The following is a 20,043-nucleotide window of genomic DNA, read 5'->3' as shown; positions in this document are numbered from 1 at the left end:
CAAATATCTCCAACCATCCTTATAGCGTCAATAGATCAGAATCTCAGCAGCCTCACAAATCACCCCGTGGCCTGCCTAGAACAGTCAACAGAGGTTTGGGGCATAATTAAAAGCAGCTTTTGAAGTCAGCATTCCTCTTTCCATGCGTCCTGGAAAAGTGGGGGGGGGACAAAAAAAAATCAAAGAAAGGTGTGCAAGAATTGGGAGTTGTGCGGTGGGTCCAGCTCAGTGGAGCAAGGCCAGGCCAGGTCCTCCACCAGTTTGCGACAATCAATTAAAACGGAGAAAGCGCCATTCCGATGGAATTTCCTGGCTGTAATTCCTACCTGTGTGGATCGTAGGGATGGTATATTCAATACAGGCAAGTCCTCAACTTACAACACTTGGTTTAGCGGCTGTTCAAAGTTACAACGGCAGCGGGAAAAAGTCAGGGAGGGTCCGTTTTTCAGCCTCCCCTCCCTCACCTGATCAAAATTCAGACGCCTGGCAACTGACTCACCTTCCTGACGGTCGCACCTGATTTCTTTACCCTTTTGCGACCTTCTGACGAGCAAAGTCAACGTGGGAGGGGGGTGGAAGCTGGGCCCGCTTAGCGACCGGCTTCCTAACTCATCGAGGGCAGCGATTCGCTTAATGGCGGCGGCGAGAAGAGGTCACGGAAATGGGGGACAAAACTCACTTAACAAGCGTCTGGCGGAGGGGTCGAAATTTGGGGTTCCCGCGTGGTCGCTCAGTCGAGGACTAAATGCACAGGAAGGACACTTTGCGGGCAACCTCAGAATGCCTCAATTCGAGACAGCCCAGAGGTGCCCAGATGCTTCTGCCAGCTGGTCCTTCCTGCGCACCCCACAGCTTATTGTCATCTGAAATTCGGGGAAGCCCTTAATTGGTGCCCAGGTTTTTCGAGGACTGTAGCAGTGGGAAGCTACGCCAGGAAATTAGGGGAAGATTTTGAGATGTTTGCTTAGAGATCAGCTGCCGGCTTGAGCAATTCTGCCCAAGACGGTACTGTCTGGGTGTGATCTCTTAAACATTTCCGTTTCGTTTTGTTTTTTCTGGAGGAAATAACCAGAGTTATCTTGACAAGACCTGGCCAGATTATTTTGTCCTAGAGCAAAAGGCGCGACACCTCATTTCCTTTCCCGGTCCTTAAAAAGCGGGCACGGAGAATCCTTGACAGCCCAAAGGTAAATGAGAAGAACAGATGGAAAATTGATATGCAAAGCGTTGGTCAGAGCAAAGTCACCTGTCTAGCAACCTCTGGAATGTTACCCCTTCCGTTGTTTGGGGGTGTTTTTTTATTATTATTATTAATTTACCTATTCCTTTCAGTGTCTCTTCAAGTGCACGCTGCCACTCTGTGGAGTGTGTGATTGTTTGCGCCAAAGAAATATGTGTTGGGTTTGCAAATCTTTTTTTTTTTTACAAGAGGCGATGAACTGGAGGGGGGAAAGAAGGGAGGGAGGGAGGGAGGAAGGAAGGGAGGGAGGGAGGGAAGGGAAGAAGGGGGAGGGGGAGGGGAGGAGGAAGGGAAGGGAGGGAGGGAGAGATAGAGGAAGGAAGGGAGGGAGGGAGGGAGGGGAGGAAGAGGGGAGGAAGAGGAGCAGGAAAGGAAGAGAAGGGAAGGAAGGAAGGAAGGAAGGAAGGAGGGAGAACAGGAAGGAAGAAAAGAAAGAAAGAAAGAAAGAAAGAAAGAAAGAAAGAAAGAAAGAAAGAAAGAAAGAAAGAAAGAAAGAAAGAAAGAAAGAAGAGGGAGGGAGGGAGGGAGGGAGGAAAGAATGGAGGAAAATACACGATGATCTTTCAGTTGCAAAATTTGGTTCCCAAGTCACCGCAAAACAACAGCAACATTAAATTAAACTCTCTGCCTCACACTGATCCCAGCTCACCACAAAAAGGAATGGCTCTGGTTAGAAGTTGGATGGGGCACCACAAGGCAGGCCAGTCCGAAAGGCAAATATTGTGGCCAACTAACTTGCATCTTGTTACCAAGGAAACTACACCCGATGCCAAGATTTTCCTCAAGTAGCGGTGTCTCGAAAGCCGCGAGGTCTTGCAGATGAAATAACTGCTAATTATTAGCTAAACCAGCAAGAGAAATGTTGTGGCTTCTTCCCAACGTCTTAAGAAGAAGCAAACTTTGGTTTCCCCAGGCAAAGCATATCAACAAACACACAGGCAAAAACACTTGTGGCAACCAGAGGCAAAGAAACATAAACGCTGAACAAAATATCCTTTGCTTTAATGCTGAAACACTTCAGGGTTATCTCCCACATTGTCCCAGCCAGTTACAGGCTCAACAAGTTCTTTCAAGCCTGTCTTCTAGATCAAGGATTCTTCTAATCAGCATAGACTGCCACATCTGGAAATCATCCTGACTAGCATCACCTTCATCACCATCACCATCACCATCATCACCATCACCTTCATCATCACCTTCATCAACATCTCCATCATCTTCATTATCACCTTCATCACCATCTCCATCACCTTCACCATCACCTTCATCACTATTTCCATCACCTTTATCACCTTCACCATCCCCATCACCTTCATCACCATCTCCACCACCTTCATCTCCATCAGATTTAGATTAGATTTAGATTTATTACATTTATATGCTGCCCTTCTCCCCAAGGACTCACCATCACCATCTCCATCACCTTCATCACCATCTCCATCACCTTCATCATCATCATCTTCATCACCATCACCATCATCATTATCACTTTCATCATCATCAACATCTCCATCACCTTCATCACCTTCATCACTATTTCCATCACCTTCATCATCACCATCTACATCTCCATCACCTTCATCATCACCTTCATCACTATTTCCATCACCTTCATCATCATCACCATCTACATCTCCATCACCTTCATCATCACCTTCATCACTATTTCCATCACCTTCATTACCATCTCCATCCCCTTCATCAACATCTCCATCACCTTCATCACCTTCATACCATCACCATCTCCATCGCCTTCATCATCATCAACCTCTCCATCATCATCACCATCACTATCTCCATCTCCACCACCTTCATCTCCATCACCATCATCCATACTTTTCTTTTGGAATTTTTTTTCCCCCCTATAATGCAGCTTGCCGGTTCAGGATCTATTTTCCCACCGGGGAGATCCCTAAAGGAGTTGCACAGCTGTACTCTTCTCTCACTCACTGTGGTGGGAAACCGCTATTAGTTTTCCACTTGATCTCTCAGGTCAAACTTTGATGCCCTATTTCAAAAAATGTCCCCCCACTTTTTCTTTTAAAAAAAAACTTGACTCTTTGGAGGAGCTCTTTACAGCCTTTGCTGCCTCAACTTGACTCCAAACCCTACATGCTCTTTTTTCACCCCAGTTACTAGTTGGCTGGCGATTTCATGAACTGTGTCTGCCAGTATGTGGCTGCTCCGTTATATCTTATTATATTGCTGTTTTATTACTTTGCATTGTTTTATTTTTAATTATACGGCCGTAATTGATTTGTACACTGCCCAGGGAACCGTGGTATGTTGGTGATTTAGAAAAGAGAGAAAGAAATGCTGGGGTTTGTTTTTTTTTGGGTGTGTGTGTTTGTGAGAACACAAAAATCCCTTAAAACAAAGAAAGAAAGAAAAAGTAACATTACGAGGAATATCTTCTCCAGGATTTTCAGATCTACAAAGTTATTTTGCACAGCCCAAAAGGTCTTGAATGTTTTATTCTCCTTCCAATACAACTAGGTCCTCAGCTTATGCCCGCAATGGAGCCCAACATTTATGTTGCTAAGCGAGACATTTGTTAAGGGAGTTCTTCCCCCATTTTTCGACACAGCTATTAAGCGAATCTTTTCAGTTCTTAAGTGAGTCACACGGCGCTTAAGCGAATCTGGCTTCTGCATTGATTTTGCTTATTGGAAAGCGGCCAAAGGGGATCAAGTAACTGGGACACTGCCATAAGTTCATGTCAGTTGCCAAGCATCTGAATTTTGATTACATGACCATGGGGAAGGTTGTAAGTGTGAAAAAAGGGAGGAAGTCACTTTTTCAAAGTGCCGTCCGGTCAGTAAACAAACTGTTGTTAAGTCGAGGAGTGCCTGCAACTTCTAGTATACCTGCAACTTCTAGTATACCGTTCCACCTTCCTTATGTCGCCTCTGCTCACTGCAGAAAAACCTCGGTCAGTTATTGACCTGCACAATTCACAATCCTCTCTCTGCAATTGTGACCTCGCGCACTTTTGACTCGCAAATCCACCCCTTAAGAGTTTGCACAAGGACAGCCCAGTATATATTTTTTTAACATTTTGAAGCTTCTCCAATCTACACCAGGTGTGCATGCGCTCCCAGGTGTTGGGAGAAGGGCACCACTTCCCCCCCCCCCGCCCCCCAAAATACATTTTAGCTGAACCAGGCACCTAGTTAGAGAGTGCAGCCTTTTTAAAAGACTCTTAATAATTCTGCTGACTGCCAAAAGTTCGGCAGTTTGACCCTGACTGGCTGAAGGTCAGCCTTCAAGCTTTCCGAGGTCGGTAAAACAAGGATCCAGATTGTTGGGGCTCAAGATGCTGACTCTGTAAACTGCTTAGAAGGGGCTGTAAAGCACTATGGGGCAATACATATGTCTGAGTGCTATTGCTATGTCTGTCTGTCTGTCTGTGTCTGTCTGTCTGTCTATCTATCTCTATCTATCATCTATTGTCTAACTAACTAGCTAGCTACCTTTCTATCAATTGTATATTCTACCTACCTACATCTCTCTCTCTCTCTCTCTCTCTCTCTCTCTCTCTCTCTCTCTCTCTCTCTCTCTCTCTCTCTCTCTCTCTCTCTCTCTCTCTCTCTCTCTCTCTCTCTCTCTCTGCCATGGTGGCACAGTGGTTAAAATGCAGTACTGCAGGTTAATTCTGCCAACTGCCAGCAGTACGATCCTGACTAGTTCAAGGTTGACTCAGCCTTCCATCTTTCGATTTTTTTTTGTTTTTTTTTTACTTTTGTGCACGTGCTTTCCTGAATCTCTAGGGCTCAGTTAGCTGAGGATGGCAGTGTAGAACACCTGTTTACTCTTGCAAGTAGGGAAGCCTCCCCCCTGCCCCCCCCACCCCGCCACACGTGTCTTACTGAAATGCACACCAATTAGGGAGGGGGTGGAGAGAGAGAGAGAGAGAGAGGACAAGGAGGCAGGCGAGAGGTGTAGGAATAGATGGAAGGAGAAGGAAGATGGAAGGGAAGCCAGGAAAAGGGGTGGGGTGGGGGAGACTGAGAAACTGCAGAATCGGGTCCAAAGGAAAGGAGAAGGCTGCTGCCCGACGCTGCCTTCGTCCATTCACCCCCTTTCAGCATCTTTCACGGTATGAGGCACCCCACATTGCAACCCAGCGGGTTAGATCCTCCTCGCCCCTGCCAAGCTTCTGGAGGGGAGGGGAATTGAAGACCCTCCCCCCACACACAACTGATGAAAAAGGGTCAAGTCGACTTTTGCAAAAAAAAAAAAAAGCCAACTACAAACCAGGGATGGCTGAGAATCTATACAGACGTACAAAAAAAAGAAGAAGAACCACCAAGGAGGGGAAAGGGAAAGAAGCAGGCAGGCAGGCAGGCTTTCGGGAACACGGGTTGTGGGAAAGCAAAGCCCTGAACCTCGCTTTCCGTCTTCCCCAAATCTCCCCCCCCCTCCAAAAAAAAAAAGAAAGAAAAGAAAATCCAAGAAACAAAAGGCTAGCTTCCTACAAACAGACCAAGTATCCAAGGATGCACGCCAGACTAAAGGGAGCCTCACTTCTTCAGGAGCCAGTGGCGAAGGGATGGGGGGCCACGAGGACCCCCAGGAAGCACACACACACACACACACACACACACACACACACACACACACACCAGGAGAAGAATGGGGTGGGGGGAAACCGAGAGGAAGGCAGGTGTGTGTGTGTGTGTGGGGGGGTCCGCCTCGTCCCCCTGACCCACCCAGAGTGAAGAAGGGCACCTCCGTGTTATCCAGATTGGGGGGGGGGGGGAAGAGAGGCTACGAATACCCCAGGAAGCCAGACACTCACACACACAAACACCAGGAGCAGAATGGCGGGGGGAAGAGAGAGACCAATTGGAAGGCAGGTAATGCGGGGGGGGGGGGGAGGTCCGTCTCGTCCCCCTGAGTCCTGCGGAGTGAAGAAAGGCAGCTCAGTGTTATCCAGATTGGGGGGGAGGGCACGACCCCCAGGAAGCCACACACACACACACACACAAACACACACACACACACAAACACCAGGAGCAGAAGAAGAGGGGAGGGGAGGGGAAGACCCCAAGAGGAAAGCAGGTAAGGGGTGTGTGTGTGTGTGTGTGTGTGTGTGTGTGTGTGGTGTGTGGGGGGGTCGATCTCGTCCCCCTGATTCCCCCAGAGGGAAGAAGGGCAGTTCCGTGTTCTCCACATCAGGGGGACCCCAGGAAGCCACACACACACACACACACACACACACACACACACAAACACCAGGAGCAGAAGAAGAGGGGGGGGCAAGACACCAAGAGGAAAGCAGGTAAGGGGTGTGTGTGTGTGTGTGTGTGTGTGTGGTGTGTGTGGGGGGGTCGATCTCGTCCCCCTGATTCCCCCAGAGGGAAGAAGGGCAGTTCCGTGTTCTCCACATCAGGGGGACCCCAGGAAGCCACACACACACACACACACACACAAACACCAGGAGCAGAAGAAGAGGGGGGGAGGGGAAGACACCAAGAGGAAAGCAGGTAAGGGGTGTGTGTGTGTGTGTGTGTGTGTGGTGTGGTGTGTGGGGGGGTCGATCTCGTCCCCCTGATTCCCCCAGAGGGAAGAAGGGCAGTTCCGTGTTCTCCACATCAGGGGGACCCCAGGAAGCCACACACACACACACACACACACAAACACCAGGAGCAGAAGAAGAGGGGGGGGGAGGGGAAGACCCCAAGAGGAAAGCAGGTAAGGTGTGTGTGTGTGTGTGTGTGTGTGTGTGTGTGTGTGTGGTGTGTGGGGGGGGGGGGTCGGTCTCGTCCCCCTGATTCCCCCAGAGGGAAGAAGGGCAGTTCCGTGTTCTCCACATCAGGGGGAGGGCACGACCCGCAGGAAGCCACACACACACACACACACACACACACACACACACACAGGAGCAGAAGAGGAAAGGGGTGGGGGGAAAAGAGACCAAGAGGAAGGCAGGTAAGGCGGAGTAGGGGAAGGTCCGTCTCGCCCCCCCCCCTCCCCCCCTCCCCTGACTCACCCAGAGTGAAGAAGGGCAGCTCCGTGTTGTCCAGGTCGTCCTGCACCGCCACGCGCCCGGGCAGTTCGCTCCTCACGAACAGCAGCAAACGCGAGTCAACGCCGCCGCCGCCGCCGGGAGGTACCGAACCCGGAGCGGCGGCGGCGGCGGCGGCCGAGGCTGAAGAAGGGGAGGCGGCCGAACCCCCCGAAGGGCCGCCTCCTCCGCTCCTCCAGGCGAGGTCGCTCTCCCGCAAGACCGGCAAGGTGGACACCGTCACCGTCTTCTCCCGGCACGGGCTGCTCCCCGGCCGGCCTGGCCGGCTGTTGCCGCCGACGACGCCGCCTGGGGTCCCACCGCTGCTCGCACCTCCTCCTCCTCCTCCTCCTCCTCCTCCTCCTCCTCCTCTGGCGCTGCCTCCGCCGCCCGGCTCTGCTGCTGCTTGCACGGCCGCCACGGCCCCGGGCCCCGCTCCGCTGGCCAGCAGCAAGAGCAGCGGCAGCAGAGAAGGCGCCGGGGAGGAAGAAGGCGAGGAGGAGGAGGAGGAGGAGGAGGAGGAGGAGGCCGGGAGGAAGAGGAGGAAGCGGCGGCGGCGGCGGAGCAGCGGCGGCCAGCCGCGCGCGCCTGCCATGGCGCGGAAGAAGGAGGAGGAGGAGGAGAAGCAGCAGCAGCCGCCGCCGAGCCCGGAGCACCAGCAGCGGCAGCAGCCGCCGCAGCAGGAGCCGCTAGGCAGAGCCCACCTCGCCTGGCTCCGCCCCCTCCCCAGTTAGGCTCCGCCTTCCCGGAGCTGGGGGTGGGGTGGGGTGGGGGAAGAGAGAGCCGCGCTCGCCCGCCCGCTCCGGGACCGGGGAAAGGCGGCAGCGGCCGGACTGCGCTCCAGAGATGCCAGGCGCAGATGTTGGAACTTTATCTATCATCTATCTATCTATCTATCTATCTATCTATCTATCTATCTATCTATCTATCTATCTATCTATCTATCTATCTATCTATCTATCTATCTATCTATCTATCTATCTATCTATCTATCTATCTATCTATCTATCTATCTATCTATCTATCTATCTATCTATCTATCTATCTATCTATCTATCTATCTATCTATCTATCTATCATCTATCTATCTAATCTATCTATCTATCTATCTATCTATCTATCTATCTATCTATCTATCTATCTATCTATCTATCTATCTATCTATCTATCTATCTATCTATCTATCTATCTATCTATCTATCTATCTATCTATCTATCTATCTATCTATCTATCTATCTATCTATCTATCTAATCTATCATCTATCTATCATCTATCTATCTTTACTCTCCTACCATCCGGTAGGAGATATAGGAATATAGCCAGCCGTACCAACAGGCTGAAAAATAGCTTTTATCCGTGGGCTGTTAGGCTTTTAAATGGGACATAATCTTATGCAGAATTGACTTGGGAGGCCGGTGTGTGGTGTAGTTGGTCAACATAGTGTGGTGGGATGGAGGGTTTGTTGTCACTGTGTGTTGGGGGGAGAGAGCACAGGGGGGGAGAGGCTCAGCTAATCTCAATGCACACATGTTGTACTTTGACAATAAAGGTTTATTATTTATTATTATTATCTATCTAATCTATCTATCTATCATCTATCTATCTATCATCTATCTATCTATCTAATCTATCTATCTATCTATCTATCTATCTATCTATCTATCTATCTATCTATCTCTATCTATCTATCTATCTATCTATCTATCTATCTATCTATCTATCTAATCCCATTTATATTCCGCCCTTCTCCGAAGACTCAGGGCGGCTTACAATTTAAGAAGCACAAACCAATGTGCTTAGCAATAGCCTTCATTCTATGTATATGCCTGCTTTATTAGGGCTTTCGCCCCCCCCAAGCGGCATTATTACAAAGTCAGCTTATTGCCCCCAACAATCTGGGTCCTCATTTTACCTACCTCGGAAGGATGGAAGGCTGAGTCAACCTTGAGCCTGGTGGGACTCGAACCTGTACTAATTGCAGGCAGCTGGTGTTACTTAAGGAGGTGTTAGCCCACTGCGCCACCAAGGCTCTTAAACTTTCCCTCGGTGGGGTCTGCCGTGCGCCTCCCTCGCGCCAGGCGGCGGGCGATGAGGACTCGGAAGAATGGAGAAGGGATGTTGTAGCGGGGGGAGGGGGATTGGTGGAAATGAGGGAGGGGAGGGGGAAGGTGGGGGTTGGGGGGGTCATCTTCCAAGGTGGGATGATTTGGGTGGTTTGGGCGTTTGGTGACCCGATTAGGAGACGTCGTCCAGGGATTGAAAGGAGAAGGAGGCGTGTGTGTGTGTGGGGGGTGTCCTCCTCGGTGCTGTCTGAGCTGGGACGGCAGGGGGGGTTGTCTTCGTGCAGATGTCTCATTAACTAACTAGGTAACATCATCAGTGACTGAAGGGAGTGGGTTGTGTGGAGAGAAGGAGGAGGAGGACTGTGGGGTCCTGGGTGCTTTCATGACCCAACATCATCAGTCTAGAAGAGAGAGGGGGCTTGCAGAGAGGAGGAGGAGGAGGACGACGACTGTTGGGTCCTGGGTGCTCTCTGAGCTGGGGGTGTGTGTTTCTTCTTGCAGACGTCTCATTACCCAACTAGATAACACCATCAGTGATTAAAGAGAGAGAGGTGTGTGGAGAGGAGGAGGAGGAGGACGACGACCGTGGGGTCCTTGGTGCTCCATGATTCTTGCAGACGTTTCAGGACCCAACTAGGTAACATCACCAGGGCTAGTCCTGATGGTGATGCTAATACGTAGTTTGGGTAAATGAAACGTCTGCAAGAAAACCACCAGGCTCGGAGAGCACCATGGTCACGTGGTCAAAATGCAGACGCTTGGCAGCTGAGGTATGTTTGTGACGGTCCGCAGCGTCTCGAGGTCACGTGATTTCCTTCTGTCAAGCAAAGTCAAGGGGGAAGCCGGATCCATTTGACCACCGCGTTACTAACTTAACAGCTGCATTCGCTTCACAAATGTCGCAAGAAAGGTCGTGAAATGAGGGAAAACTCAACAAGTGTCTCGCTTAGGGACAGAAACATTCGGCTCAATTGTGGTCGTAAGTCGAGTACTTTCTGTATTGCCTTCTACACGATGCTTCTTGCCTTGGATGCAAGGCAAGAACTCTGTGCAGTCCCATCTCTCTCTCCCCCCTCCATCTCTCTCTTTCTCTCTCTCCTCCATCTCTCTCTCTCTCTCCCCCCTCCCTTTCTCTCCCTCCCTCCCTCTCTTTTTCTCACTCTCTCCCCCTCCTCTTTCTCTCTCTCTCCTCTATCTCTCTTTTTCTCACACTCTGTCCCTCCCTCACTCCATCTCTTTCTTTCTCTCTCCCCTCCATCTCTTTTTCTCTCTTTCTCTTTCTCTCCTCCTCTCTCCATCTCTCTTTCTCTCCCTCCCCCCTCTCTCTCCCCCCCTCCATCTCTCTCTCTCTCTCTCTCTGTGTGTCTCTCTCCTCCACCCACCACCCACTTTTCTATTACTGCTGGGTTTCCCCTTTGGCAACACATTCCTGTTTGACAATTGACTTTGCAATCACAACTTGGAGATGAGCCTCAGGCAAGATTTTGGATGAGTTACCCTCGCTTTTTTGTAGGCAAGTGAGTTGCCTACAAAGGTGACGGAGCTGCTTCTGTGTGGCTGAACCCACCTAGCGCTGGCAGCAAGCCGTCTCGGAGTAAAACTACTTTTAGTAGTTTGCCCTTTCAAAATATCAAACTGCTGGATAGGCAGAAAGGATCCCCGGGATGGGTGGGGTTGGGGTGGGGTGGGGGGGATTCCGACTTCAGAGTTCAAATCCTGCTCCAATCTATAGTAGCTAAACAGCTGTTGTGACTTGATAGCCTGTTCAGCCATGTGTGCAGGAGAACATGGACGGTGCCCTGAAAATGCAGCATCGGATCCCAGGTGAAAGTATTTGGCGCTATTTTAAAAGGTCGCTGGATTTGTAGGGCCAAATGCTATGAAACAAAACAAGCCCTCCAGTGTCTAAAGAAACTGCTTCTCCTGGCAGACCTTCTGCTTCCTGGCTTTCTGTCTCATAATCTAGGACGGTCTTCTCCAACGCACGCGCGTTCCTATCGCGTTCCTATCACCTGCAGACTTTCGAAGGAGGAGTTGTAAGGCTGCAACCTTTTCCAGCAAGGAATATACCAGAAACCAAAGATAATGACATCATTCTCCTCCTCCTCCTCCTCCTCCTCCTCCTCCTCCTCCTCCTCCTCCTCCTCCTCCTCCTCTTTCTCCCACACCCCACTCCCTTCAATTACTGATGATGTTACCTAGTTGGGTAAGGAAACATCTGCAAGAAAACAACCAAGCTCAGAGAGCACCAAGGACCCCACAGTCCTTTTTGTCATTGTCCTACTCCTCCTACTCCTCACACAACCCACTCCTTTCTGTCACTGATGATGTTACCTAATTGGATCATGAACTTCAAAAAAACAACCAAGCTCAGAGAGCACCAAGGATCCCACAGTCGTCTCCTCCTCCTCCTCCTTCTCCCACACCCCACTCCCTTCAATTACTGATGATGTTACCTAGTTGGGTAAGGAAACATCTGCAAGAAAACAACTAAGCTCAGAGAGCACCAAGGATCCCACAGTCGTCTCCTCCTCCTCCTCCTTCTCCCACACCCCACTCCCTTCAATTACTGATGATGTTACCTAGTTGGGTAAGGAAACATCTGCAAGAAAACAACTAAGCTCAGAGAGCACCAAGGACCCCACAGTTGTCTCCTCCTCCTCCTCCTTCTCCCACACCCCACTCCCTTCAATTACTGATGATGTTACCTAGTTGGGTAAGGAAACATCTGCAAGAAAACAACCAAGCTCAGAGAGCACCAAGGATCCCACAGTCGTCTCCTCCTCCTCCTCCTTCTCCCACACCCCACTCCCTTCAATTACTGATGATGTTACCTAGTTGGGTAAGGAAACATCTGCAAGAAAACAACTAAGCTCAGAGAGCACCAAGGATCCCACAGTCGTCTCCTCCTCCTCCTCCTCCTCCTCCTCCTCCTCCTCCTCCTCCTCCTCCTCCTCCTCTTCCTCCTCCTCCTCCTCCTCCTCGGACAATGATCCAGTTCTTTATCATCAGATTCTTACACTTAAACCACAGAGAAATATCCAACTTTGATATTACACATGTTTATCCCATCGTGTTGCTTTGATCATTAAAAAAAGTACTATTTTCCCTTCTCCAAATCATGATCACCCATTTGTGTGTCTGTTGGTACACACACACACACACACACAGAGAGCGTTCCATAAAAATGTAATTTGTGATACACGCTAATTAAATTTCAGTGTTGCCCAATAGCCATTTGCCAATCATATTTTTTCCTGTAATTACCGTGGGTAAGAAACGCGTATGAAGATGAATCGTCTTTTAATAGCTTCCCTCATAAATGAAATGTCTGTATTAATAAAGATTTGCTTTAAAATATCTTTGACCAGTGCTTGACTGGTTATTAATGGAACTTGCCCGGGCATTGAATTCCTTGCATGTTGCAATAAAATAATAATTTATTGAGCTAAAAAAGACAGGTTTCTTTCATCTTAGTCTGGAATGTATGTTAAAAGCTTTTTTTTTTCTTTTCCTTTTTTTGGCAAGATGTTCAAACGACTAACTTTTAATGCGTGACCTTAGCCAAGCAGAACCGTGATAGAATGGCACTATTAATGCCACCTGGATTATCAGCAGAGAGGACAATAAGTGAATAAATGGGTTAATTACAACCACCACACAGAATTTAATTAGAACATCTCTATTCCTGCCAGAATCTCAATTATCAGCTTCTACTACCTGGGGACTGAGACTATATGGGTGTCAAAATTTGCTCTGGGCTTAACATTTGACAGAACAGTGCTTGGCTCAGAGGCTAAATTATTGTTTTCTCTCTCTCTCTCTCTCTCTCTCTCTCTCTCTCTCTCTCTCTCTCTCTCTCCCTCCCTCCCTCCCTCCCTCCCTCCCTCCCTCCCTCCCTCTCTCTCTCTCTCTCTCTCTCTCTCTCTCTCATCTTTTTCCCTTAATTAAAATTAAAGAAAATATTAAAGAGTAGAGTTTGGATTGTAAGGATCAGGGGTGCATGCGATATAACCCGAAGATTGCTTTTATTCCATTTCCCACCCCCCCTTAAACTGACTGTTGCAGTTTTAAAAATGTATTTATTTTGGCTTTTGTTAGGCACCTCTTTTGTAGAAACCTGCCATGGGTCATATCATTCAGTGCTAAATAAATGTTAAGGGTCAAATTAAAGGAGATAAGGTGTGTGTGAGCAAAGACTTATGTTGTGGATTTTTAACGATTTTTAAGCCAGACAGTCACCTGTATGTGAATTGGGAAGCCATATAAATTTGCTTAATAAAATTCTCCCTCCGGAGTCACCTGTTTGGGAGTTGGACAATGGAATAGAATAGAATAGAATAGAATAGAATAGAATAGAATAGAATAGAATAGAATAGAATAGAATAGAATAGAATAGAATAGAATAGAATAGAATAGAATAGAATAGAATAGGATTGAATTAATGGAATGGGGAATAGAATAGAATAGAATAGAATAGAATAGAATAGAATAGAATAGAATAGAATAGAATAGAATAGAATAGAATAGAATAGAATAGAATAGAACAGAACAGAACAGAACAGAATAGAATTACGGAATGGAATGGAATGGAATGGAATGGAATGGAATAGAATAGAATAGAATAGAATAGAATAGAATAGAATAGAATAGAATAGAATAGAATAGAATAGAATAGAATAGAATAGAATAGAATAGAATTAATGGAATGGGGAATAGAATAGAATAGAATAGAATAGAATAGAATAGAATAGAATAGAATAGAATAGAATAGAATAGAATAGAATAGAATAGAATAGAATAGAATAGAATAGAATTAATGGAATGGGGAATAGAATAGAATAGAATAGAATAGAATAGAATAGAATAGAATAGAATAGAATAGAATAGAATAGAATAGAATAGAATAGAATAGAATTAATGGAATGGGGAATAGAATAGAATAGAATAGAATAGAATAGAATAGAATAGAATAGAATAGAATAGAATAGAATAGAATAGAATAGAATAGAATAGAATAGAATAGAATAGAATAGAATAGAATTAATGGAATGGGGAATAGAATAGAATAGAATAGAATAGAATAGAATAGAATAGAATAGAATAGAATAGAATAGAATAGAATAGAAATAGAAATAGAAATAGAAATAGAAATAGAAATAATAGAATATGAAATGGATAGAACAGACAAGTAATTTGTCTCCGGTGCATAAGCTCTCAGTGTACAGACATACAACAAAAAAAGCGATAGGTCATAGATCATAAATCATAGTTCCAATTTAAATTTACAATATAAATTTGTTTAATAAAATTCTGCCTAACTGGCAAAGGTATCCAAATCTGTCAATTGCCCAGGATATTTCTTCAACTTCCTCAACTATCTACAGTCCTGAGTTTTGTGTGGTGCTCTCTCATCCCATTCCAGAATTAATGGTCACTGAGATAATCAAGGTTGCTTACATGCTGTGTTTTTGTTACCGATATAAGGGTGGGGGGGTGTCTATATTTGGAGGTAAAAGATAACAATCTGGAATCCCAATGGTGATTTTTCAAAAGGCAACTGGACTTCGTTTTTTTCCTTGAAGACGTTGCGCTTTCTCATCCAAGAAGCTTCTTCAGTTTCACTTCTCAGAACTGAAGAAGCTCCTTGGATGAAAAGCAAAACATCTTCAAGGGGAAACATGGTCCAGTTGCCTTTTGAAAAACCATCTTTTGGATAACCCCGACCTGGATGACTGAGAATCTTACAGACCTATAACATCTGGAACCGGTCGAACTGACCGAGTTTGAAGGACACCACTTGGAAAAGTCGGCATGCTCTGAGCATAACTGAAAACCCACCATTTTCTAAAACACCCTCCCCCATTTCCTGCCCCCCGCCCCCAATAATTCACCCTGTCTTCTCCAATATAATTTCATCTCAGGTATGGGAAATTAAAGGCAAGCTGCCATTGGGAGTCATATCAAAAATCTTGGGAAGGTGGCAGTTTGTTCTCCTGAGACTTCAGCGCGACAGCCGATATTTCTGCAGTTGCCTTCTGTTGACATACAAGATCATGTGCAAATTTTATGCAGAGCTGAACCGTATTTTATCCTTTCATTATTATTTTTTGACTGCTGTAATTCTTTTCTTAGCAACACGCATGCAGTCAATCTTGCGTTTTAACTGCTCACGTTACCTCTTAAAATATGCAGTTTTGAATATATTTTACACACACACACACACACACACACACACACACAGAGCTAAGAATAGCATCACCATTGTAAACCACTTGCTGGTCTGAGGAGCACAGATTCCACCAGATAAAGATTTCGAGATCTTAGTGGGATGAACAGCAAACAGAGATCTTACGATCTCCATTCTCAGTCCCTAGCCAAGAAACGATTGCTGAAACTGAAGAAGCTTCTTGGATGAGAAGAGAAACGTTTTCCAAGGGGAAAACAACAACAACAACAAACCAGTCCAGTTGCCTTTGGGACAACCATGACCTGGCTGGTTGAGAAGCACCATGGACACTAGATCCATAGATCACCCTAAACCGGGTTCTTCAAAATGGTCAACAATGATCCCAAAGGATTTACGAGACTATCCAATGACTGTTGTTTTCGTTTGTAGTGCTACTAGTTAAAATAGTCTAGTCCAGGGGTGTCAAACTCAATTTCACTGAGGGCCGCATCAGCATTGCGGTTGCTCTCAGGGGGCCGGGTGGGTATGGCCAGGGTGGGCGTGGCCTACTGGGTGGGCGTGGCTAGAGTGCGTATGGCCTACTGGGTGGGCGTGGCCAGCTCTACATCGTTCGCATCAAGGGTGCCTATGGGGGGCCTGGGCAGGAGTGGGACAGATCTGAGGGTCTCTGGCAGAAGGAGGGTCTCTGGGCCAGGGCCAAGGCAGTGGGGGCCGATCCCTCACTGTTTCCAAGATGGCTTCGCGGGCCACATGAAACCACTTCGCGGGCCGCATCCGGCCCCCGGGCCTTGTGTTTGACATGTCTGGTCTAGTCAATCATTTTCATATAATAAATGTTTGGGGGAGGAGGGGGTGTCATTGAACAATCTGAAGTTTCATGAAGAGGTCAATGAGCTTCAGAGTTCAGGGCTTCCAGCCCTAAACCATCAATTCCTTGACTTTTTGGGGGGGGAGGGGGGAGGTTGTTCAGGATGACCGTGGCATGTGGCTCCCTCTCTCTGTCTTAGCCAACTATATGAAGCGATCTGATTGTCGCTTCTTCAATGAAGGACCACTAAGCAAACCATAGCTTATCAAAACATTAAGCGAAACCAACATGCTGGGCGATGGGGTGTGTACCCAGCTAGTCTTAAAGTCACCGTAGAACCTTCTGCGATTCTTAGAACATCACAAGGTTTTTGTTTTGTTTTTTTTTGCAAAGGAGACTTGTCGTCCCCCACTCTAATCCTCACTTTGTTGACGTTGAGCAAGTTCCTTGCTAACCTGGTTTAATGAGGGAACTCTACCAGCCGCTAAACGGGGAGACAAGATGGTGAGCTCAATCAAGGCTTGGTGAGAAGATCGGTTCTCGGTGTCTTGTTTTTTTTCTTTTCCAGAACCACTTCAATTCAAGGAATTAAAGAATTCCCTTGTTCCTCAATTTGGCTACCCACGAAGGACAGCCCCCACTCTGTAATTAAGTGCTTTGCGGGTGTCCCGATTTGTCTATGGTTTTGTAGAATCTGTATGGAATTCCATCTAGCTGTGACCTGGCACCTTGCCTTCTGTTGACTTTGGGTCAATCAGAGGTAAGACTTTTGTCTTTAAGATGCTCTCCCTCTCTCTCTCCCCCCTCCCTCTCCCTTCCTCTTTCTTCCTTTCTTCTTTCCACCCTCTCTCCTTCTTCCTTCCTTCCTTCCTTCCTCCCTCCCTTTCTTTCTCTCTCTCTCTCCCTCCTTCTCCCTTTCACTTCCTCTTTCTTCCTTTCTTCTTTCCACCCTCTCTTCCTTCCTTCCTTCCTTCCTTCCTCCCTCCCTCCTTTCTCTCTCTCTCCCTCCTCCCTTTCACTTCCTCTTTCTTCCTTTCTTCTTTCCACCCTCTCTTCCTTCCTTCCTTCCTCCCTCCCTCCTTTCTCTCTCTCTCTCCCTCCCTCTCCCTTTCACTTCCTCTTTCTTCCTTTCTTCTTTCTACCCTCTCTTCCTTCCTTCCTTCCTTCCTTCCTTCCTTCCTTCCTTCCTTCCTCCCTCTTTCTTTCTCTCTCTCTCTCTCTCTCCCTCCCTCTCCCTTTCACTTCCTTTCTTCCTTTCTTCTTTTCACCCTCTCCCTCTTCCTTCCTTCCTTCCTTCCTCCCTCCCTCCCTCCCTCCCTCTTTCTTTCTCTCTCTCCCCCTCCCTCTCCCTTTCACTTCCTCTTTCTTCCTTTCTTCTTTCCACCCTCTCTCCCTTTTCCTTCCTTCTTCCCTCTTTCTCTCTTTCTTTCTCTTTCTTCTTTTTCTTTCTTTCTTTCTTTCTTTCTTTCTTTCTTTCTTTCTTTCTTTCTTTCTTTCTTTCTTTCTTTCTTTCTTTCTTTCTTTTCTTTTTCTTTCTTTCTTCCTCCCTCTCTCTCTCTCTCCCCCCAAGCATTTCCTTGCAACCGATTCTCCTGCTACCTCTCTCTGAATGATCAATAGTCTGTCTCTGTCTCAGCCGAGGAACTTTACCTGCACAGATTTTCCAGTTGTACCCTCCCTCCTAGCTAAAAGCTGTTCAGGAGAAAACAGTCCCGTCAAAAACCACAGACTGTCAGGAAAGCCGGGGGAAGCAGCGTCTTGCAAACTGAGATGCGAAGGTTAAAAGTGCTAAAAGGAAGGCTTGTGTATTTTACCAAACAAACCTCTTTGTGCATCAGAAACTTGGTTCAGCTACATGGGGAGGCCCTCTGTTGGAAACATTTGGAAAAAAACATGATTATGATTCAACGCAGCGTTGTCTTTGGTCTCGAAAGCTGACTATACCGTGTGCAATGGCTTAACAAAATCTTTACAAGAAGCCATAGGAAAATCCCAGTTGGATCTGGCTCTAACCTGACTGCCTGCGAATGACGTGACTGCGGAATTTTCCATTCAGATAGATAAGTTTTTCCTTTAGATTTCGGCTGCTACCAACTCACCAATCCTGACCCTAATCTCTACTAGGGTTAATCTACTAGGGTTGTGTTTCATCTTAGAGGTGTTCGAGTCCACATCGCACAATTAAATCAGCCAACTATACACCCCAGTATCCAGCCTTAGATATTGTGCTTGAATGTGGCTCTCATTTAAATACTTCCTGAGCAGTTAAAAAAAAACAACAACTAGGAAATTCATGGGAGGAAGGAAAGGAAGAAGGAGGGATGAAAAATGTCAAGTAGGGAAAAAATGGCTTTGTGAAGAATAGATGGGAAGAGGGGGAGGAGGAGGAGAGCTATGGAAGAAACTTGGACATCATCATCATCATCATCATCATCATCATCATCATGAGTTGGAAGGGTCCTTGAAGGTCTTCTAGTCCAACCCTCTGCTTAGGCAAGGGGACCCATGGGGGGGAAAAACATAAATCTGAAGCGATTTCATAATTCTCACCTGTTATATGAAGAAATTCTTGCAAGACCCTAAAAGCTGCATTTTTCCAGCAAGAGGCCTGTTGGCAACCTCCGTTATACACCTTGGAGTGATTTTTGCAAACCAAATAACTCATTACAAGGCTGAGATGTGATACACCGAATGTAGGTGGGGGGAACACACGCTGTTTGTGCAAACTAATGACACACAACCCCTGGGTTGTCAACTCCCTGGAGGATGTGACAAATTCTGGATTATATTTTCTCTCATTTGTTGTTGTTGTTGTTGTTGTTGTTGTTGTTGTTATTATTATTATTATTATTATTATTATTATTATTATTATTATTATTATTATTATTCCCTTCCCCAAAAAAGCCAAGTTGCAAATCACAACAGGAAGCCTCTGTGATGTGTCTTTGTACCCTACCAAGATCAACTCAAGGCTGGGCCTCCGAGGAGCTTGAGAAGGAAATTTGACACTGTTCTTCTAACAAATCCAAGCTTGCCTTTTCCCCCACTGCCCCCTTCTCCCCACGGCCGAAAGGAAGAATCCCTCTCCATAATCTCTATTCAGAAAAAAAAAATCAAATGAGTCTTGCTCTGTCTATACGAACCTCAAAAAGTCGGAGCTGCATCAAATGTGCAGTAAAGGATGTCCATCTAAAAGGGCGTCAGGATGCTCTGTTGTGCTCTTCATCTCCCAGCTTTTGGTCTCCACACTGTAAAGAAGTTGTTGAGACTCTGGTAAGAGCGCAAAGAAAAGCAACAAAGGTGATGAGGCGACCGGAGGTGAAAACATAGGAAGGACGCTCGGAGGAACTGGGCATGGCTAGTCTAGTGAAGAGAAGGACCAGGGGTGACATGACAGCAGTCTTCAAATATATGAGGGGTTGTCACAGAGAGGAGGGGGGGTCAACCTGTTCTCCAAAGCACCAGAGGGCAGGATGAGAAACAACGGATGGAAACTAATCAAGGAGAGAAGCAACCTAGAACTAAGAAGAAACTTCCTGACAGTGAGGAAAATTAACTAGTGGAACAGCTTGCCACCAGAAGTTGTGGGTGCTTCATCACTGGAGGCTTTCAAGAAGAGACTAAACGGTCACTTGTCTGAAATGGTACAGGTTCTCCTGCTTGAGCTGGAGGTTGGACTAGAAGACCACCAAGGCCCCTTCCAGCTCCTATTCTATTCTATTCTATTCTA

General features: G+C 46.8%; 1 protein-coding gene across 1 annotated transcript in view; it reads right to left on the bottom strand.

The window, feature by feature from the left end:
- ASTN2 (astrotactin 2) overlaps positions 1–7,845 on the bottom strand; it is a gene marked incomplete at its 5' end in the record, with an annotated part of 296,834 nt that extends 288,989 nt beyond the window's left edge. The window contains one exon of the mRNA XM_081339487.1: positions 7,236–7,845. Within this exon, the coding sequence (XP_081195613.1) occupies positions 7,236–7,845 (610 nt within the window). The remainder of the gene's footprint in view (positions 1–7,235) is intronic.
- Positions 7,846–20,043: the final 12,198 nt, after the last annotated feature.

The sequence above is a fragment of the Vipera berus genome, assembly GCF_964194415.1.
Source record: "Vipera berus genome assembly, chromosome: 15".
Taxonomy (NCBI): Eukaryota; Metazoa; Chordata; class Lepidosauria; order Squamata; family Viperidae; genus Vipera; species Vipera berus.
The sequence above is the reverse complement of the archived record's forward strand: the minus strand, read 5'-3'. Positions and strand labels throughout refer to the sequence as shown.